This window comes from Heterocephalus glaber, unplaced genomic scaffold, assembly GCF_053883595.1.
Source record: "Heterocephalus glaber isolate CG9 unplaced genomic scaffold, H.glaber_assembly_v1.0 deba00001509, whole genome shotgun sequence".
NCBI lineage: Eukaryota > Metazoa > Chordata > Mammalia > Rodentia > Bathyergidae > Heterocephalus > Heterocephalus glaber.
Window position 1 is genome coordinate 5,225,306 of NW_028258325.1, and position 22,448 is coordinate 5,247,753.

The 22,448-nt window shown below is 52.5% G+C and overlaps 1 protein-coding gene across 6 annotated transcripts; it reads right to left on the reverse strand.

The window, feature by feature from the left end:
• Nucleotides 1-836: 836 nt before the first annotated feature.
• On the reverse strand, nt 837-22,448 carry Zbtb49 (zinc finger and BTB domain containing 49). Of its 6 annotated transcripts, none has more exons than XM_004847298.3 (9): nt 22,316-22,448; nt 21,836-21,951; nt 15,009-15,174; nt 12,713-13,803; nt 10,130-10,176; nt 5,982-6,055; nt 4,315-4,397; nt 4,065-4,226; nt 837-1,818 (listed from the first exon to the last, which is right to left on the reverse strand). In XM_004847298.3, the coding sequence occupies exons 3-9, from the start codon at nt 15,158-15,160 to the stop codon at nt 1,136-1,138; spliced, it is 2,292 nt and encodes a 763-aa protein (XP_004847355.1). In that variant the 5' UTR covers nt 15,161-15,174; nt 21,836-21,951; nt 22,316-22,448; the 3' UTR covers nt 837-1,135. The 6 variants fall into 6 exon arrangements, with proteins under 6 accessions (XP_004847355.1, XP_021115953.2, XP_087043461.1 ...); XM_021260294.2 differs by having other exon boundaries at nt 12,635-13,803; XM_087187335.1 differs by lacking the exon at nt 21,836-21,951.

A 22,448-nucleotide genomic window follows, 5' to 3' on the forward strand; every position in this document is an offset into this window, starting at 1 on the left:
CTTAAGTGATTTTAGGGAGACCCTGTCTCAAAATTAAAAAAAAAAAAATACAGAAGGGCCAGGGATGTGGCTCAGTGAGAAAAGTCTGGATGGTGTGACCATACTGGGAAATAAAAAGAATATGCACAGGCCTATATGAGCTTTATTCAGCCTATATGAGCCTTGTTCTTCCAGCCTCCAGTGAACTCAGCCCTGGTGGGAGGCAGCTCCCCAAATGCTGGAGGGAAGTGGACAGCTCTTGGGGTTTTAGTCTGGGCAGCAGAGGAATGGGGTGGGCAGTTGGAGACGTCAGGAGCTGAGTCTGGAGGGTTCCCATGTGGGGTGGCAGTCGGCAGCTGGGGACACAGTGCTGGAGACCCGGGGAGATGCAGACGGCCACACGGTGGGGTCACAGGAGGTGGTGAGGCATATTTGTGTCCATTACGGTGCACGCCTTTAGAAGCCCTCCCGGCCAGGCCCTGGGTGGGCTCCTCTGCGGAGATGAGAGTGTGGGCCTAGCAGGTGCTCCCGACACTGAGGAACACAGCCCGGAGGTGTGCTGGGCGCTGGGGAGCCTGGCTGTGCCGAGGCCCATTGATCCATCCGCACGCGGCAGCACAATCCTTGCTCATCAGCGTTTCCGTTTTTATTTTTTGGCAATGCTGAGACTAGAACCCAAGGCTTTGTGCATTGACATTCTTTTTTTTTTTTTTTTTGGTACCGGGGATCGAACTCGGGTCCTTACGCTTGCGTAGCAGGCAGCGAAACCACTGAGCTAAATCCCCAGCCCGAATTGACATTCATTTTTATGCCACCCTGGCCTCCAGATTCATAAAACTGCTGGATGAAACATAATATATAGAAAACCAAGTTTCATTTATTCAAATTAAATTAGGAGTTTCATATACAAATAGAATCTGTGTAAATTTTAAAAATACAAATGCTACAAATTTCAATCCGGTAAAAATGCAAAAATAACGTTTGTATTACGTATTTTCTTAAAATGATGCAGATGTACAGTAGGTGACACAGGCCCCGCTCTCGCGGCCGGCTCGGCTCGGCCTGCGGGCCTTCCTCCGTCCGTCAATCGCTCTCCCCCGGGCGGCGCCACTCTCTCCTGTGGCCTGGAGGTGGCGCTGGGGAGCGCGCGAGGGCGTCACTGGTCCAGCTCGCCCTCGTTCTGCAGCGTCTTCATGGCGAGGCCCCAGAGGGTCATGCTGGAGAAGAACTGCCCCTCCGAGCTCCGGTAGGCCGTGGGGGCCGCGCGGCCGCCCAGGGGGTCCCCGCAGTGGTTGTCCAGCGCAGCCAGCGAGGAGCGGATCATGCACATTCCGTCGGCCTGCAGCGGCTCGCCGCCGGCGGGGGCGTCCTCGTCCGTGTAGGCGTAGGTGGGGTGCGGGGTCTGCGGCGGCCCCGGGGGCTTGGCCAGCCTGCCCGCGGCCACACCCAGCTTCTCCTGCTCGCCCGCGCGCGCGGAGGCCAGGGCGCGCAGTTTGCAGTAGGGCCCGGCGGGGAGACTGTGGAACGCGCCCACGGTGTCCTCGGCCGCGTGGCCCGGGGGCTTGCCCGGCCCCGGCAGCAAGGTCCCGACCGCGTCCTGGGAGAAGGAGTCCGAGCTCTGCGACCTGTCCGGGTCGGGGCCCTCGGCGGCCGGGCCCAGCTCGGGTAGCTCGTCCGCGCTGCCGTCGTCGTCGCCCGCCTTGCTGTGCATCTTCTTGTGGCGACGCAGCACGGCGGAGCGGGTGAAGCACTTGGCGCAGATGTCGCACGTGTAGGGCTTCTCCCCGGTGTGGGTGCGGACGTGCCTGCGCAGGTCGCCTGAGCCCCCGAAGCACTTCCCTGCACAGACAGACAGGCTCTAGGCGCGGCCGCTTGGGACGCGGGGGGGGGGGGGGGGCGCTGTGTCCCCTGTACAGGTGCCACCTGCATCCAGTGGGCCCACTCCTGACGTCCTACGGGGACCCACCACTCCCTCATCCGTCTCATTCGAGCGTCCCCCAGTCTAACAGCAGGTCTGTTAACACAGAAACAGTTTCCCTAGCGCAGGATGACGGTGCACACTTGTAATCCCAGAGCTCTGGGAGGCTGAGGCAGGAGGATGGCAAACTTGAGCCCGGGTCGGGCCATGTAGCTACTCAGTGAGATCCTGTCTCAAGAAAAGAAAGGGGGCTGGGCTGCGGGTATAGCTCAGTGAAGGCCCTGGGAAGGAAGCACCTTTCCGAAGGTAACTGCGGATTCGTCTTTGGCAGGATCACACACACTTCTCCAGGCCCATCATTTCCCCCGGTACTGGGGAGGGCGGGGCGAGCTCCCCTGTGCCCTGCGGGTGTCTGGGTTCCCAGGGAGGCCCGGGAGGCTGTGCACTGAGTTCACCCGGACCGGCACGGCCTCATGCGAATGAGTGGCAAGGGTGTGCGTGGGCTGCAGCTCGGGGAGGCCGCGTGCCTGCCCGCGACCGGGGTGGGCTGAAAGGGGGAGGTCGGGCGAAGCCTGACAGGCCGGACCAGAGGCAGGGCGGCGGAGACGGCTGCGGTTCCAGTTTCCTTCGACTGGGACTGACTGGGAAGGCCACGGCTAGGCTAAGGGGCCCTTGGAAAGGCAGCAGGGGGGCCACAGGTGTGCAACCCCGGTCACACCCCAGAGCGCCCACGGGGCTCGGCCTGTTTCAGTCCGCGCAGCGCCTTTCTGGCGGCCTCTGCCCTGCTTCCGGCTGGAAACCTCCCAACTGTCCCTTTGCTGCTGTTTGTGGCCTGGACTCCAAGGCCGTGCTGTGCGTCATCTGTAACCGCGCAGCTGACAACCCCGGGTAGAGGCTTTGCCTTTGCTTTCTTGTCCTCAAGACACTCTCAACAGTGGAACTACTGGGCACGTGGGCCAGGCAATGTCAGGGCCCTTAGTGGGCATGGGTTTAGTCATAGCTGAGTGACCAGCAAGAAAGAAGAGGTGGGAGGGGTTTCTCCCAGTGCCTCAGACAGCGGAGCTGCACTGCCCTGTGTCCCCGCCACGCGGAGGGAGGGCACAGCCGAGGGGCACCTGCCTCCTGCAGGGCAGCCCACTGGGACACGGCGGGGCAGAGGCGGCTCCACCCTACCCTGCACTGAGGCCGTGTAGCTGCTCGGGATCCACTAGAACTCCCTGGCGGGGAGGTGGGAGGCCAAGGAACAACCTCTCAAAGGGAGCTGTGGCAAGGCCCAGGGAAGAGGGAGGGCCAGCTGCAAGGAGAGCACAGTCTCCACGGTCCTGGGGAGGTGGGGAGAGAGCTCCTCCTGCCTCCTCCCTTCTGCTAGGTGCAGTCAGAATCCTCCAGGAGAGGGAAGACACACCTTCACCTCACCTCAGCCCACAGCTGGGGTAATGACTTGGAACTGGTATTTTAGATTAGCAATCGAGGCTGAAGTGTGAAGCTGTACTGAGTGATCAGAACGGCCTGGAGTGGCCTGGATTTCCTGTATGTGGTGACAGCGGGGAGCCGAGGACACAGCTCATGCCCGGGTTAGGACGCCAACTGGTCAGGCCGAGCCCCTCAGTGGTACCCGACTGCCTTCCCACTGCGGCACTCTACTCCCAGACGGCCATCAGTCTCGCCCGCACGCGCTCACGCACCCAGGCCCCACGGGCACCAGCCCGCACTGGTCCTGGGCGAGCACACACGTGTTCACACACACACACACACACACACACACACACACACACGTGCAGCCTCCCCAGGGCCCAGGGTGAGCGGATCCTGGCCCAGCCCCGTGTTCCTGTCTGCGTGCTGAGGCCGAGGGCTGCCCACTTCCTGCTGCTCTTTGCCATGGCCTCTGACTCCCAGGCGGGACCCCATGGAGCCCGCCATCTGGCCCCCAACCGGACGTGCACGCCCGTGCTCCACCAGGGCACCCTCTGGCGGGAGCTGCTGCACATCTCTACCCTCGGGGCCGTCTCTGCACCGGCGTCGGGGTCAGCAGGTGTGGCAGGTGGCACCAGGATGCAGGAGACCACGTGTCACCAGCGCGCCACCTGTGATGAGGCAGCCACTTGCTCGGACACCGTCCAGCGCCCGCCCCTGGGCCCGGGTGCCCGCTCTGGGCCACGGGACTCACCGCAGGCGGAGCAGCTGTAGGGCCGCTCGCCCGTGTGCCGGACCCTGTGCTTCACCAGCTTCCTCTGCATGTTGAAGGACTTGCCGCACTCATCGCAGGTGAACACCTTGTCAGCTGTGTGCGTCTTCTTGTGCTCCTTCAGGTTGCTGAAGTTGCTGAAGCCTGAGAGACACAGGGCGGGGGGGCCAGTGAGCAGAGCGTGGTGACACCGGCGGCAGGAGGCAGCCAGGGAGGGGGCACCCAGCCTCACCTCGGCCGCAGGTGTCGCACAAATGTGGCTTCTCTCCTGAGTGGATGATGATGTGGCGCTGGACATCGCCAGAGGCCGCAAACCTGGAACAGATTAGAGAACTCAGCAAAGAGCCGGGAGCGCGACTGAGGCGCTTTCCTGCTGGAGTCAGGGAGGAGACGGCCTCTCCCCCATGGCTGCAGAAGGGAGTCGGCGGCCTGATTTCATGCGCACTCAAAAGCACAGCTTTCCTTTGCTCTTTCTCATGGCAAGTAGAAAATGATGCAAATATCCTTTTTAAAGCATTTTCCTGTCTGGCTTTATCAGACTTTCCTCCAGCATAAGACCAGACACCTCATGGTTTAGCACCACTACCTCAGGCTAAAAAGACCTAAGAAGGAGCTGCACAGTTCAGAGGCCAGGGACTCGCTCCCATGCTTCGGCCCGCCAGGGTCCCTGGGGCCTCCGGGGACAGCATCCCAGCTCTTCTGCAGCATGATGGCAACTGGGGCTCTGGACACCCAGGAGCCGTGGAGTGGCAGGCCGAGAAGGTTTCTGAGGAAGCCTGGCCCTCCTCGCCTGACTGACCCCACACTGCTGTGTGGGCCAAGTGAGTCCCATTGCGATGTGTCAGAGACGCCGACCTGGCGCTTGCATGTGGAAACCTGAGCCCTTTCCTGTGGCCCGCACCTCACAGGGTAGCATGCCGTTCTGGAGGAAGATGCTGTGTGGAGGGATGATTTTAAGTGGAATGGAGAAGCATCTGATTTAAAACTGGGACACTGTGGGTGCTGCTCGTCTCTGCCCCTGGGCGTCTGACACGGGCTTGGCTTTCAGCGTTCAGACAGCCGCAGCAGAGAGGGGCTGTGGGCAGCACAGCCGCGTCGTCTCCTTCTGTCCCCCGCAGGAGGCAGCGACTGGAGATCTGAACTGTGCGTGGCCTGTGTGCAGTGCGCTGAGGACCCCGACTGGCACCTGTGCCCTGGCGTCCCTGAGGCCGAGACCCTGAGTGTGAGCTGTGAGAGGGAGGCAGAACACCTGCACTGCCGATCGCAGTGTGTCAGCACAGTGTGCACACAGCCGGCGGCTCGCGAGGCTGAGTGACTGTGTGACCGCACCGGCCGTGCTGCCACTGCCTACAGCTAACTCAAGGCTGAGAGGGCAGTGCCTGAGCCCGGGACACAAGGGGAGCAGAGGCCCGAGCTGGGGCCTGTGCCCTGGGCACCCGTGTGCCTCACTTACACCATGTCGCATGGAGGACTCCAACTGCCACCCAGCCCGGCCCACCGAGGGTCGCAGTCTGCACTGCTAGGTGATAAGTCGCACTCAGGACCCAGCCTTCCTGCTGCCACCTCATGCCTGTCCTGGATCCTGGGCATCTTCTGCTACCCTCTCTCCTGATGCCTCATCACCCAAGCCCAGGGTCCCCTCCTGGACAGTCCCCCCTTGGGAACACTAATCTATCTTCGTGGACATGTTTAGAACGAGTGAGAGTTTTAGTATAAAACAACTTGTTTCACGCACAGTTCCACGTCCCTCCTGGGACTCCTGCCCTGGATTTTCTCTCTCTGAATTCACTTCTTACTCGCATGTGTGTCACATGAAGAGCCTGAGGTATGCAGCTGTCCCTGAGCTCTGCAGTGGCAGCAGGCAGCCTCGTGTGACAGACAGAGGAGGCACTGACTGACCTCTTTCCGCAGATCTCGCAGATGTACGGCTTCTCCCCAGAGTGCCGGCGGAGGTGGGTCTGCAAGTTACCTGCCTGCAAAGAGAGGAAAGAGAAGCACGCCGATAACGAAAGGTTTCTTATTTTGTTTCTAAGTCATATAAATTCCATTGACAGATTTAGCCAGGTTCCAACCCAACCTCAGATGAAGATGAGGTGGGCACAGCTCAGGAGAGGCCGTGGGCAAGGAGGCCGGGGATAGCCCAGTGCCTGCCAAGCCCTGGGCTACACCCGAGAGCCCGGCTGTGGCCTTGTGTGGGGAGCAGGCCGGTGGTAAATGGGCTGGCGCCCTGGAGACATGGCTGTGGTCCCCAGGCCTGAACTGTGAACAGAACTTGATATATTTGTACCATCTACATGCAGTGTCATTTCAAAAAGTGAAAGTCACCTGTACATGCTTATTTCAGTATTCATTAGTTTTTTTCCCCTAAAGAACATGATTTTGTCTATGAAGAAGGGAGCCATGTGGAAGGCATTGCCTCCGGCAGTACGGTCTGGCTCTGCCAGGCAGCTTGGTCAGTTTAGCTCTGTGCAATAAAGCAAATCAGGGGCATCACAGCAGCATGACAGGGCCCTTTGTGTCCCTAATTTCTGAATCCAGCAGGGCTTTGGAAAGAGTAACACTGGGATGGAGATCACCAAATAGATTTCCATGCCCAATCAATGGGAAATGAATATTAAATTATCTAAGGGAGAGCGAAATTAAAACTGCAAATGCCTCAGATATTAAAAAGCTACTGGGTAATGTTTCCAGTGAGGACTGGGAGACAAACGTTTCCATTATTCTCATTCAACAGTCTTGGGCTGTCATTCTCCCCATTTAACTTTTTATAATGTTCTGTTGCCAAAAAAAGAAAACCCCACACAAATAAACGAATATACCCATGGTAATATACCCATGTGGAGGCACAACACACAGCAGAGCCAACAGGAAGAATGAACAGCACCCAACGAGCAACTGCACCTTTTAAATTTGTAAACTGTATTTTAAGTAAGAGAGATGGTTTATGGTTATAGGTCTGAAGATGGATCTGGCATCCACCGTGACTCGAAACTCCCAAGTATAGGAAATGTTGTCTGTGGGTTATACAAGATGAAAGATTCATGATGCCTAACAGGCCCTGGAAACACTGAGTCAGATGCCACACTTACAACTATGATAATGTAGCGCTGAAACAACTTACGTTTATTTTCAACAACTAAAGAGAAAGAATTGGGCCAAACTTTGTGAAACATACAGCTTTTAATAGAATGGCTATTAATAACAATAAAGCAAGGACAGTGACCAACAGGAACACACATCTGCTGAGGTTCTGCAGTCCTTCTACACTTGCCACGCCTTCCTTCTGGCCCTGTCCTGAGGCAGCAGGTGACCTGAGGGGGCCACACAGGGAAGAGCACAGTCCAGCGGTGCAGGTTCTAGTAACACATGTCTGTCCGCCTGTCCCCGCAGTCTAAGCCCATACGAGCTGTCTTAAACTGAGGGGCCATCCAACCCCGGTACCTGCGATCGAACTCAGGAACTTGTGCTTGCCAGATAGGTGGCGCCACTGAGCTACGTCCCTAGCCTGGTTAACTTTTTTTTTTTTGGTACTGGGGATCGAACTTGAGTCCTTGTGCTTGCGAGACAGGCAGTGGAACCACTGAGCTAAATCCCTTGGCCCTGGTTAACTTTTAATAAAACACTAACCCTACCAAATACTAACTTCTCAGTACACGGGGTGTGAGATTCTTCCTGGTAAATATTTCTAACTTTGAAATCTTCAGACGGAGAAACCTTTAGGAACCTGCTTCTATGAAAACACACTCGCCAAATCATGTGGGGCTGCTCCTGCCAGTGCGGCCAGGAGCCAGCAGCGGGGGAGGCCCGCGCTCCGGCCCAGCCCAGCCTCCTGGATGCAGCCTCAGCCCACGATGTGGCAGAAGCGACTTCTTTCCCTGTGCACATGCTGCTCCTGCACAAGCTCTGGACAGCGCACCCTGCGGCAGTGCCCTCCCTCACTACACAGCTCTTTGTTCCTCTGAGTGACAACCCCGAGGCCTTCTTCACTTCTGTCCCTCTCAGCACAGGGATGCTCATGGACACTGAATGGCGCTTTTACAGCTGTCCTCACTTGCAGAACTTTCATGTCACTATGAAAATAGAATGTATATCTGAAAAACCACAGCTACAGATAAAACTACTTTTATGAAAATCTAACAGACTCAGGCACTGAACCGGAGGAGAGGCGGAGGGCATCTGTTGGAGACAGGGCTGGGCTGACAGGGTTAGGAGGGCAGTGCAGGGTCTGAAGTCAGGGTCTAAGGCAGGGCTCCAGCACAGCTGCACAGCAGATCCACTGCACCAGACCCCTCAAACAGAGGGTCTGCACCCTGGGGGGCAGCGATGGGGAGAAGGGAGGGGGCAGGAACAAGGATCCTGAGTGGCTGTTTTCTTTGGTCTCCAGTGGGAGCCACGGGAGGGTCCTGAGCAGCCCAGCAGTGTTACCACACTGAATGTGCCAAGGGTTTTCACGATGGGCTTTTTGCCTCTTCTTCCTAACAGTCTAAGAAGTAGTATTCTCCCAGTCTTAAGAATGAGATGCTGTGACTGCTCACTGCAGGGCCATGAATCCAGGTCTTAAGACCTTCGGGCTACAGCAGGGCACTAAGATGGAAGCGGCAGGGTGGGGTGGTGACAGGACAGCAAAAGAGTGACATTCCTGAGTCCACCATGGGCCGGGTAGTTCTTAGAACCCAATCTCATTACCTCTGTCAGGGTTAGCAATCTTCCTCCCTTGTTTGACAGGTACAGGGTCACAAGGGAGCAAGCTGCAGCACAGGCAGGCCTCAAACCTGACCCAGGCTGGCTGGCAGAAGTGAGGGTCCCCACCAGAATATGGGGGGTGAGCACTGTGCTGAACCCTCCCTCAGGCATGTAAGGATCCTCCTGGAGACACTAAGACACCGCCCGGCCCAGAGAGACGAAGTGTCCAGGTCAGACAGGCCCAGTCGTGCATAGGAAGAACGCTAGGACTTGGCTCAGTGATGCAGACACAGGTGACTCATGCCGAGGAGCAGTACGGAGCAGTTACGCCCTCAGGTCTGGGGGTGTGGGACATGGAATTGATCCAGATGGCATGGATGAGAGGCAGGTTTGAATGCTGGGTGCGGGGTGCATGGCACAACGGCACCCACTAATTCCATGTTCCTCAGGGCCAGCCTTCCATGCTACCACACCAAGGGCCTCCCTCGGCCTGCAGAGGCTGCCCATGTCACTCCTGGCCAAGTGGCACTTGCACACACTGCCTTCGAGGCTGCGCCACATGCTGCATTCGGCCTCTACAGATCGGTGCTCTCATGCCAGGGCAGCTGCCAACCATTCACCTCTGGAGCCAGGGCCTGCCCGTGGGTGGAGACAGCCGGAAATTACACTGGACATTTTCTACAAAACATTGAATCTCTGCATTTCTTTGTCTAGTACCTGCCAACAATAAGTGTTTGCCGAATGAGAAAATTAATTACACATCCAAATTGATCTTCTTCTTCTTTTTTTTTTTTTGGTACTGGGGATCGAACTCAGGTCCTTGTGCTTGCACAGCAGGTGGTGGAACCACTGAGCCAAATCCCTGGCCCCTAAATTGATCTTAATAGAAGTCAAGCTGAAAGACAGCAGTAAAGGCAGGAAGTAGAAGTGGTTTACTCTTATTGTTTCCCAATACCCTAAAATCAACAATCCCAGTAAGAATAAGAAGATTTATCCTGGACCTAGCCCAGAGTACTCTGCAGTCTCCAGGGAAATCACAGTGTGGTGTTCTAGGAACTTCATTCACAAAGGAGAAGCATATTCTACCAGGACTGAACCCATCCTTGGGGAAAAGGAAAAGGTGAGAATTCACACAAACAACAAATCTCATCTTCCTGCCAGTGAACTAGAAATTTGTGAGAACTTCAATTTCTTGAAAAGTATTTCCTGATTTAGTCTCAAGTCTTTAAGTTACAGATATCATTGAGGCTTCTCTTCCAACTACAAAGGTGTGTCTTATTTGTAATTAAAAATAAACACTGGGTTAAAAATATAACCTGGGGTTCAGGTTTCCAATTATTAACAGTAAGTAAGAGTATTCCCACCTGAGAGAAATGTTTCCCACAAATGTTACATTCAAAAGGTTTCTCACCTAAAACAAAGGAAAACAACAGTTTGTAAAATCAGCACTTATATTTTCACAATAATTTTGAACAATGATTGCATCTTTATCCCACAGTAGAACAACAGGAACCTCTACTTCCTTAGACTTATCTCTCTCCCTGAGATTTAAAGATGATAAAAGTGAAGTCAATATGCATTTTCCTATAAAAAACAAATCAAGCCATGCTGTAAATATAAAGGTGTGGTGCGATCCAGTGTATTTACATTCAGAGCACACCCAGGTTTGGACACCGTCTTCTCCTTCAGCTGGAAACCAAATGGAGCTCTCTCGCCTGATGCCACCTGACAGCTGACTCCGAACATAGAGAAACCAGTTCATACTGCACAGATGGACCTGAGAGCCCCAAGCAGCTGGGAGCTCCTGAAACTCAGGAAGATGGGGACAAATGGCCTCTCCATGCACCTTCACAGGAGAAAACAGGATTTAAGTGTGGGAGAGGTGCTCAGTCTGCTGCCGCCTTAGTCACCACTGACTGCAGTAACTAAGGATGGGATGGGACAGCCTGGCCAACGGTGTGCTGCCATGAGAAACACAGCTGCCCTGGGTGGAGTCTGCAGAAGACCTGTGGGAAATTATGCTGCAAGGTGCTGCCTTCCATCTACATCACCCCAGTGAACCGACTGTGAACACCCACCCTTCTCAAATCAAAGGCTTTATTAAGATCCTCTTTAAAATCCACAATCACACTTGTCTCCTTCCCTGCTGTATTCCTTGGACTTTGCTACCTGGAAAATACTGGCTGGCGGTTTTCTGGGATCACATTGGGCTCCTCTTATTCTGATTTTTCCCTGAAAATGTCGAACGGTTTCCTTGGCCCTGAATGACTATAATCATGTTATGTTTGTATTTTGGGACTGAAGTTGCTGAGATAACGATGATCAGTTAAAGCCCCCCGAAAGAGATAAAAGAATTTGAGAACAGAGAGGTCACCAGTCACCAGAACTCCTAAGGGACCAAGGCTAATGATCCTGTGTGGGTCACAGACTTATGCTCTCAGGCACCCTTTACAATACTTTTAAAAACTGAGGGCCTAAAGAGCTTTTGTTTAGGCGGCTATATCTATGATTCCATGTCATACTGAATGGAAACAGTGACTGCGACACGTGAATACACAGGTCATTAGGCTGCAGGAAATGTGAGCAAGCAGAAACGAAGTTTTCTTTCACAACAAAACTGAGTCTGTGATAGATATCTTCAAATGGAGTAATTCTGAACTAGCAATAATAAAGGTAACACTTTATATTCAAATGCACTAAAATTCATAAAGGGTTTTCACAAATACTAATGAAGTCTCCCAGCAATCTACTGGGGAGGTAATTACCTCAGCAAAGTAGGACTCCAAAGTGCCAAGAGAACACGTCAGTAAATGCAGTTACACCAACGCTACGAACCCAGTTACTGGGGAGGCATCCTGTTGCGTGTCGTCACAACTAGTTTGTGATATGTTATTAGTCATGCTTCAATATAGGACGGAAGATAATACACAGGTGTTCTATAATATGATGAGTATATTCTGTATAATACCTTTATATTCTTGGTCGTACTGAGGACTGAACCCAGAGCCTTGCACATGTACAATACTTATAAAAACCTTTTGGGAAAGGGGAGAAGGAATTAATTAAGATATTGAAGCCTTGAACATTCAATGTTTAAAATGAAATTTTTATTTGAAAATATCAAATAGTTAAAGCTAATTCCTACGAAAAAGTTTAACTCCTCCCTCCCCAATCACAAATTTTTCAAGTCAGATATTAAAATTACTTCTCAGACAACTTTTGGAATTATTCGAACTAAATTAACCTACATGATACTTCAAAAAATAAGCTTGATCTAATTCTAAGGAGACATCTAAATATAGCTTATCTGCTTTAAATTAGAAGACAACCTGGATGCATCAAAACAACTGCCTATACCTCTTAGCGATGGCCAGTTTATCATATAAAACTCCAACTGAAATAAGAACGAAAAGGATGCCATCATGGCCAGTGTGGTGGCTCACGACTGAGTCCAGCTACCGGGGCACTGAGGCAGGAGGATCATGGGTTTGAGGGCAGTCTCGACAACTTAGCAAGAGCCTCATTCAGAGTTTTAAAACGGCCAGGGATATAGCTCAGGGGCAGAATGCCTGCTTAACATGTGTGCCGCCCTGAGTTTGATTCCCAGTACCTCAAAAAAGGGAAAGTCTGCCATCTTTTTAAAGCAGTTCTATCAATCATTTCTAGAACTTTTTTTTTTTTTTTTGAGGTAGGGTCTTGTCATGCAGCTCAGGCTGGCCTGGAACTCACTACGTAGTTTCAACTCCAGATCCTCCCGCCTCAGTCTCCTAAGTCATGCTGCGATTACAGGCGTGCACTGCCACGCTGCCACCCTGGAGTTGCGTTTACAAACACCAATGATTTCACCAAGAAAGAGTGAAGCTTCTTACGAAAAAGAGGACAGGCAGGGTGCTGCACACCCGTGCTACTTCCTTCCCCGAGCCGAGCCGCAGTCTGGAGCAGTGTACCTGTATGAGACCGCTTGTGCAGCTCCAGGTTGCTCGGGTGTTTGAAAGGCTTCCCGCACAATTCACACGAGTACTGCCTCTGGGGCTGCAGGCTCTGGGACTGCTCCTCTAGGGTGGCCGGCGCTTTGGGCACCTCCACTTCACTGATGTCACAGTGAAAAGGCTCGGAGTTGAGCTCCCCGCTTTCCTTCTCTTCCACACTGTGGCTGCCAGCTTTCTCTCCTGTGTTTTCACTAGCAGATTCCGTCCTCCTGGTTAAGCTGTCATCCAACTTGGGTTCGGACGCTTGCTCTGCTGATTTCTGTGACTTTAGGAAATTGAGTTTCTTCAGATGAATGGCCTTTTTGAGCCGCATCTGCTTGGCTGGCTGCTGGCAGGGGCCATTCGACTCGGGGTCAGGGGCAGAGTCGCTCGGCCGCGGTGGGGCCAGGAAGGTGGAGGGCAGGTGCTCCGAGGACTCCAGGAGGCACTCAGAGTGGCTGACTGCACACGGCTGGGTGAGGTCTGCGGAGGAGGAGAAAGCAAAAGGCTGTTCGGCTGCCCGCTCGTGGCTGGGACAAGCGGCCTGCTTGTAGTACTGCTTGCTGTAGAAGTCCCGGAGCTTGTAGTAGTAATTGGGCTGCTTGCCAGGGAGCTCGGCACAGCTGCCATCCAGAGCGTCAGGGGCCGGTTTGGCCATCTCGCCCTCCGGATGATGGAGACCCACGGGTGGAGCAGGTGGGTGTGCTTCCTCCAGAACCTTGCCATGCGGGCCCTCTGCTGGGCACTCGGGCAGGAGGGGCGGAGGGTAGTTTTCATTCAGAACGCAGGTGGCATCAGGGGGCAGAGCGCCCTGCAGGGAGAAGGCACTACTGCAGGGCAGGCCTGGCGGCTGTTCCGCAGAGGCCGATTTTAGAAACATGTGACACAGGTGGAGGACATTCTGAACTTGCAAACACTGGGCCGTGTCCAGCATGACTTGTATGTTATCCTGATTAAGCTCTAGGTGCGAGGTGTACATGAAGTCCAGGATCTGCCCTATGCCCCTGACGTTCTTTACATCCAAGTGAAAAACGTCGTTCTTCTGGCTTGAGGAATTCTGAAAGAGGCTCCTGATAAAAGAAAGGAGACTCATTTACACTGTCAGTAGCGCACACATTTGGCTACTGTCTTGTGAACAGCATTCATATATCAATATTTAAAGGTCCCATTCTCTAAATGCCATGACTCCTATATTTCTTTTACTGGGGACTGAACCTAGGGCCTTCACAGAGCTACAACCCCAGCCCTTTTGAAATTTTGAGACAGGGTCTCACTAAGATCCCCAGTTCAGGCTCGAACTTGAGACTCCCCTGCCTCCTAGACTGCTGGGATTACAGGCGTGCACCACTGTGCCTGGCTTATCCTAAGTACACTTTAATCCTCTAAGTCAGTTGGCCACACCATCCAATTTAAATGAATTAAGTAGTGTTTTGAGTATTCAGCCTTTAAGAACAGATGTTAAATATCTGAAATATACTCACTGAATGTACAAATAAAAACACTACACATAGTAATATGGCTGGATAGTGTGCTCTGGGAAATTAAAAGTGCTTTTAACAAGGAGGCTCTGGTTTTTAAATAAGAAATAAACTTGTTAACCAGAAAAATAATTTATATAGAATACTTAACCATAATAATGTTAAATACAGTGAAATACAACTGCTCAGTATTGTTTAATATTTATAAATGAATCTTTCATATAAGAAAAGGGATACCGGGTTAGGATAAGTTGAGTATCAACTGAAAATTTTGGTAGAACATTCAAATGAAAAATAAAAACTAAAATGTTTAAATTAAAAAGAAAGGTAAGAGCCAAGTGTGGTGCCACACGCCTGTAATCCCAGCACTTGGGAGGCTGAGGCAGAAGGATCGCTAGGAGTTTGAGGCCAGCCTGGGCGACATAGCAAGGCCCTGTCTCCAAAAAGGGGAGGAAAACAGCACATAGAATGTTTTTCCCCACACTTGATTTCAAAGAAAAACGACCAGAAATTCAATCAATTTTATCCTGAAAGGAAGTGAAATACAAAAGAGGATTGAAATTACTTCCAAGTATTAAAATGAAGGGCAAGTGCCAAAATACTTTCAGTTATCCCAAATGCATTTTAGTTAATGACAACTTTTCCTTTCAGGTTACTCACCAAACACAAAACCAGTAATACCATGAACTACATTAAACTAGAAACTAAAATGAAATAAAAAGCCTATCAACCTGCATATGCTATAAGGAGAGAGAAACACAAGAAGGAAGCGGAACGTGCACATGGGAGCCCCGCACCTGAAGTACTGGCTGAAAGCGGCCAGCACGTTCTTGTGCGCTTTGAAGCAGACGCCTCGCACCACCAGCATGCAGTCGCACAGCAGGCCCTGGATCCGCTGCTCGTGCAGCTGCTGGAGGAGGTGGCAGCTGTGGGTGGCCACCGGGTCCATGCTACACAGGAGACCTGCAGCAGAGACAGCAGCGAGCTCTTAGTGACACTGTGGAATAGAGCAGCACCGTGCCACTTGGTCAGTGTGCGTACACACACGCATGTTTTAGCCAGAACTAGACCAGGGATGCCCCACAGAACTGTGTGCAGTGGAAATGCTCGCTGCTCCCGGCTCTGTGCAGTAGCTCTTAGCCATGTGAGACAACTGGGGCTGGAAACGTAGTGGAGAAAGTGGAATATTAACTTAAGTGACCACTGTATTGGGCAGTGCAAATCTAGAATATGACCATAAGACCATAATAACTCACACACACACACACACACACACACTCTTCTATGATGCTTACTTAGGGATGCATCATATTAAAAAATAAAAAATATGCATATATAAACATGTGTATGGTTTTTCAAAAGGCAACTAGTTAAGATCTTCTTTATTGAAGACCTACACATGGGTCAGTGGGGACAATCGGGGCCCTATACTGAGAGCCACAGTGCAGTGAAGAAGGCCCCCACGAGGCAGTGACAGCTGGCACCGCCCAGCAGCACGTCTTCCATGGATGCTCCTGCGCCGCTGACAGATGCTACCACAGCAGAGACCTGAAGAAGGAAGGAGTGAGTGTGCGGGTCGGGGGCAGACAGACACAGGCATGAGGTGTCTGGGGCACAAAATGAGCTTCAGAGTGTGGCTGGGAGGCTGGGAGGAAGTGGAACGCTCAAGAGGGCAGAGGCCGGGCCAGCACGACTCACAGGCCTGTGTCCGGCCCCGACTGATTCTGCCTGAGATGAAGCCAGGATGTGAACACACAAAATGTGCTCGCTGGACAGGTTTCTACTGAGTGGCTACACATGCCAGGTTCTAGGATGACAACAACGAACAAAACACAACAGGTCCCCACCTCACAAAGCTTAAATTCTAGGGAGGAAAACACAACAAAGTGGACAGTGCACAACTGATGAGAGCAGTCACAGCTAGACACTGGGACACGCGGCTGAGGAAGATTCGGCCTCTGATGTCCAGGCCAGCAGGGAGGATCTACAGGACTGAGGGGTGGGAAGAAACAGAATCAGACTGGAGCAAGACTGCAGGGATTAAAATTGCAGTCTCATGCACTAAAAATGCTCCAAGCATCATCGGTTTTCTCTGACTTCATTTTCAGTGTCTAAGCATTGCTGAGTCACTACTCCACACACCCAAAGCAGGCTTTTTAACAAGGTCCTGCTTGTCTCCCAGCCTTATCTCCTGCCACAATGAACCACCCGGGCCACCGGGCCACGCTGTGCTAGGAGCCCCAGCTGCACTGATCTTCGTACAGGACTCTGGGCCAGTGACTTCTGCGTCCTGCTGTCCGCAGACTATCTCATGGATGACCGCAGCGATCAGAGATGTTTAGAACAGTGCCTGGCCTATGTGAGTGATTGGAAATAGGATCTCTAAGGATCCGGGAGCCTGGTAAGGCTGCATGTTGCTCCCTGCCATCCTTGTGTCCTGCTGCTCGGGGTCACACATGTCTGGGTGACTCTGGCACAGGTGGCCTACAGATGACGCCTTGCATTCTCTCTGTTCTCCCCTAAGAACCTGTAGCTACTCTGTTCGCACCTGGCCCTCCCACCTTCCAGGTCAGGCTCCCTGAAGTCAGCTACTTCCTGTTGTTTTTCTTTTTCTTGTGATAGGGGACTGAACCCAGCCCGAAGGGGCATGATGCGCTGGCAGCAGTCACACACACCACTCCCCTCACTCTCCCTGGCCTTCTCAAGGGTGGCCTGGGGTAGCAATATCTTTCCACCATTGCTTGCTTCTGCAGCCACCAGGTAGGCTGTGCTGACAGAAGCCAGGCTGCTCCCACACTGCTCTGGGGCTGCTGCTGCCTCTGAAGAGAGGCAGGAAACCAAGCTCCACAGGGCCAAGATTGGGGGCAGAGGGGGCCTATTGTTGGCATCCCCACAATCCCTAAACCTCAAGAACTCCCAGAGTCCTCAAGTTTAGTGGCAGTGAAGATTTCAACTGCGAGATGGAGCAGCTGTCAAACCAGTGGCCATTCCCCCTGGATGTGTACACGGCTACAAGACACCTGCAGCTGTCCTGGGCACCCCCAGTTGCTCCAGGAGGTATGTTTGTCTGTTTTGGTTTTTTTTGGTATCGGGGATCGCACTTGGGTCCTTGTGCTTGCCAGGCAGGGGACGGAACCACTGAGCTAAATCCCTGGCCCTTCCAGGAGATATATGGCTTGGTGGCAGCAGGCTTGAGACTTGGACCAATCCCAGATGACTCTGCCCCTGCTGCCCTTACTGTGAATCTCTCGGGAGCCAGGACAGGAAATGAACAAAACTGCACATCCAAGGCCTGTTCTGCTCTACATATGCTGCGCTTGCCAGCACCCCTCAGCCATGCTGCCCTACAGGTCCCGGTAAAGCCTCCCCTGGTGGTTCTGTAACCCTCCTGGTGACTCTCATCTTGGGTGTTTTGGGCACAGGAGGTCACATGGTCTAGTCACACTCTGCTAGCTTTCAAGAGTTTCCAACTAGCAACAGACATCAGTGGAGACTGGTGGCAGAGACCAGCTACAGCAGTAACTGGCGGCAACCAGCAGCCACCAGAGGCATTTGGCGTCTACTGGCAGTGACAGCAGAGAACCCACGAGGCAGCAGAAGTCAGAAAGCTGCCACAGGCTGTGAGCCTTGAGTGCTGAGGGAGCTGCTGAGACTGGCACTGAACAGGCCAAGGGCCAGTGGCACGCAGAGCCACCAACTGAGCTGCACTTTGCCAGTTTGTGATTTCCAACCGAACTGAGCAGAACCCTCAGCTGACTGGTGAGACCTCCTCGCGTCTCAAGTGCAGTTCGGGGTCACTACTCCACGCTCTCACAGCACCCCACATGTGCTTCCATCAGATAACTTCCCTGCGTGTCCCTCTGTTTGTCTCGAACGCCACTGCAACCATCTCATTCAACTTTGCCTGGCCTAAAGTGGACCCTCCACACTGAACTTCGCTGGCAGACCTCTGTTGGCTAAGGGGCGCTGGGCCGTAATGTGTTCATTCACACTTGTGTGACTTCTTCCCTCTGTACCCCACTGCTCTAAATCCTCCACACTCTTCATCCCCACATCTGTCTCCCCGCTCACAGAAATGACTGTAACTCTGACCTGACACTGAGCACAGGCACAACCTGACGAAGGCGGAGTGCCTTTTGTTCTCTTCTCACTCCAAAGTTCCTGCTGGGCCCTCCTTCCCTTGAGCCTCCTGGGAAGTACGGTGCCTGTGATCCATCTATCCCATCCTTCTAGCCTTCTCACTCGCCCCTTCCAGCTCTCCATTCTGTCCCACCAGCACCCCAGGATGGCCCACGCAGAACACAAAACAGAACAGACAACGACAAAGCCCCCGCCCATCTCCTGGTCACCACAGGCCTCTTCCACACTATGAACAGACATCCACACTCCCCACCTCACGTTCTTACAACCCCTCTCCCTGTGCTCGCCCTGCCATCCTTCGTGCTGACAGCTGCCCCCCAACACCTCTCTGCCGGCCTCACCCTCCTCGGCAGCCGCCGCGGGGGACATCCGTCCAGCCATGCCCATGCCACACCACGCTCCTCCCTGGACTCCCCTGGTCCTCTTCCCACAGCCCTGACCTGGCTGCCTCTGGGCTGTAGCTCTCCCTGGTCGGGCCCTGCACCTGTTCCTGCTCCTTAAGGTGCAGGCCTCAGGCCGCCCCATTCCCTTGACGGACATATAGATTCTTTGCTCTCACCTGTCACACACAGACACCGCCTACATTTGTAGCTGGCTTCTGACACCGGTTTCAAATCGCCAGCTCTCTGCCAAAAGTCTCCAAGGGTATGGCCTCTCCACTTACAAGCTCTAACGGGCACCGCCCATGAACCTCCGACCTATTCCCCCGTTTCTTTATGGAGAGCATCATTCCTGATGTGCAGGGCTGGGGAACTGAAACAATCTCCTGGTCTCTGAACAGGGTGGGACTAGAGAGGAAGCACAGGATGAGGCCTGAGATGCTAAGAGCCCAGGAAGGCAGCACGATGACGGGTGGTGACACCATCTCACGTGGAGAGCCAGCAACTGAGTAACCAGTTCCCTAGTCCTGGACCTCCTGGTTTACTGTTATTAGTTATCACTCACTGTCTACTCATGACAGGCCTGCTAAACATATGATACCCGTGAGCTCAAACAGCTTTGTAAGAACTCAAGTGTCACCACCTACAAGCAAAGAAAGAGAGAAGGGGGGGGGGTCTAAGTAAGTTGCTGAGGAGCCTAAAACTGTTCTGTGAATCCTGGCTCCTGAACCCTGGAGTTCTTATGCTACCCTGTCTCCCATAGGAAAAAAAACTCTACTCAGTGAACCCAAAACCTCCCCACAGACATAAATGTCAAAAGCCAGCAAATTTTCTCATTTTCTACCTCTATAGAAATGATATACTGTAGGAAGAAAAATCCTTTGGAAAGAGCCCCAGGGTTATGGTGATAGTCAGTTACCAACTTTTACTATAAAAATTGTAACTCTTGTATATGATTTTGTATAGTTCTCTAAACTAGTTCATAAGGTCAATCCTGTACCTCCCCAATGAGCTTATAAAAAGCTCTGGAAAAAGAATTTGTATCTTATACTTTTTAACCTGTCCTATAAATAACAACTATAAATAACATTGTACCCCACACTTAGCAACAGTAGTAATAATGACAAATAGTTACAAAATGTTTCCGATATGCCAGGCACTATTCTAAACCCTTTGCCCTTACTAATTCATTTAACTCCTAGAATAACTCTGAGACTGATACCTCTCTGACCCTCATTTTACAGAAGAAGACCATGAGGAAGTCAGCAGATTGCAGACGGCCCCAGGCTCTTTGACACCACTCCCCTGGGGTGGCAGGGACCGAGGCGCTTCCCCTGGAATCCGAGTGGGCTCTGCCCTTAGCAGTAGAGCACAGTGAAGGCAAAGCTGGAAAGCTCTGCTCAATAACGCAAGGTGCTCAGTAATTTTTGGATGGAGACCCTGGGTCTCAGTTTTTTCATCTGTAAAAATGGAGTGGTCCTTCATGGGATTGGATGACTCTCATGTTTCTTGTTTGAAAAGCTACAAATGTATACCAGATGTCATGGTGGGAAGATTGGCTTTGTCTGAATAACATCAGACAATGGAAACAGGGGCAAAGAGGAAAGAAAACTACAAGGAAAAGCTTGGATAAATGTGAAAGTAAAGGTACTTCTAAAGGGAACAAGAGCCCAAATGGGACTCTCACCTGCAGGGAAGACGCCTACATTTGGTGGGGCCCATTCTACAACTGGTTCAATACCGGTGGTTCAGTATGTAGGAGATTTTCAGTGGGGCTGTGAACAGATTACTTGTTCAAGAGTCTACAGTTCATTACCTGAATATCAAGCTCGTCTTAGAGAGACAGGTTTTTGGCCATCACAATTTTCAAACTCCTAGCCCCTCACCCTAACCCAATGACCAGAGCACTGGCTTCAAGAAAACAAGACTCAAATCCTACCTTGGCTTTCTGATGACTAGGAAGTCTTAACTTTAGTTATGCAGATGTTTTGTGTCTAATACATACAAGATATTGTCATGAGGATTGAACAAGAAGATCTGTCCTGTTTTCCAACATTCCTTCACTTTTTTGTATCTACTATTTTGCAGAGTTAAGTCTGCCAAAGAATGAAGAGGGCTTTTGCTCTAGATTTTCAGAAGACTCCAATGAAAACAAAAGCGTAGGTCAGCACAATCAGGGATATGACATATATATATATATATATATATATATATATATATCTACATATATATCTGTATCTATCTATCTATAGATATATATGCCTTGCACACAAAAAGTACCAGAGCATGCTGTTCTTCAACCTCTTGGCCATTCTGTCACTTTCACTGGGAAATACTTCCCTCCTTGTCCCTTCTGGTGAATTCCTTGTTATAGTTTGATTCACTTGTGTTCCCTAGCATCTCAGAACGTGACTGCACTGCACGGTGACAGCAGGCCTTTAAAGAGGGGATTAAATTAAAACAAGTCCCTTAGGGTTTCTACTCTGTTCTACTGTGACTGATATGTTTATGAGGAGATATGCATACAAAGAAAGACACCAGCCGGGCGTGGTGGTGCACACTATAACCCCAGCACGTGGGAGGCTGAGGCAGGAGGATTGCTGTGAGTGCCACAACAGCTTGGCTACATAATGAGTTCAAGAGCAGCCTGAAATATATAGTGAGAGCCTGTCTCAAACAACAACAAACAAACAACCCCAAAGACACACATCAGAGATGTCAGCAGAGACAAAAGAGCAGGTGAGGACACAGCGAGAAAGTGGCCAGATGCAAGCCAAAGAGACAGACCTCAGAAAAAAGCAGACCTGGTGACACCTGGAGCTTGGACTTCCACTTCCAAAACTGTGAGAAAACAGGTTCTGTGCCTAAACCATTTGGTGGATTGTTATGGCAGCCCTAGCAGACGGGTACACTTGCTATTCCGGGCCCTCCACTGTGCACTTCCAGAAGGAAACCTTCCTATCACCCACATCCTCCCACCCTGGGGGTGTTTTTCACAAACCTCTGCTCAGACCCCATTCATCTTTCTTTCATTCACTTAAACAACAAATACTTAGAGACCACCATTGAGGCCATCTTAAAGCTAACGTTTATGGTGCACTTACTAACTTAACTGGCAGATACCGGGCGAGCACCTGGCATGCACGCTCATGAAGTCCCACGAGGTCCTGACGACGCAGGCACTGCTGCCACACCGGGTTTACAGATGCGGAACGGAGGCCTGGAGAGGTCAGATCGGAACGAGGACGGGCTGGGCGATGAGCTACGAGGTCCTAAGCGCCGCCCACAACCACAGAGCCAGGCAGGGACCAGGAGCCCAGAGACCCGCAGCCCAGGGCGGGGACGGGCAGAGCAGGAGGTCGGGCGGGGCCCGAGTCAGGCATCCGGCGCAGTCCTGCGTCTCCATGTGCCCCGGGCGCCTGGCACGCGCCCACCCGCCCGGGGACCCGGCTCCGCGGTGACCCTTGCAGGCCTGGGACGCGGAGGTGGCGGCGGTCCGCGAGCCCCGGAGTACCCAGAGGCGCCACCCGCCCGGCCCTGCACACCGCCGCGAGGACAGCCTCCGGCGCCGGAGGCCACCTTACCCTCAGGGCCGCTCCCTGCCCCGGCGCCACCTCTCTAGTCACCTGCCGCCCGGGGCCTCAGCACCGAAGCCCAGGCCCCACCGGCCGCGGAACCATCCCGACAACGCCCCCTCGGCCGGCTGAGCCCGCCCGA

Coding starts and splice junctions, on each gene's coding strand:
- Zbtb49 (XM_021260295.2), bottom strand. CDS start 15,160: ATGGACCCGGTGGCCACCCACAGCTGCCACCTCCTCCAGCAGCTGCAC. Junction 4,227..4,314: donor GTGCGACACCTGCGGCCGAG/GTGAGGCTGGGT, acceptor TGTGTCTCTCAG/GCTTCAGCAACTTCAGCAAC. Junction 1,819..4,064: donor CTACAGCTGCTCCGCCTGCG/GTGAGTCCCGTG, acceptor CTGTCTGTGCAG/GGAAGTGCTTCGGGGGCTCA.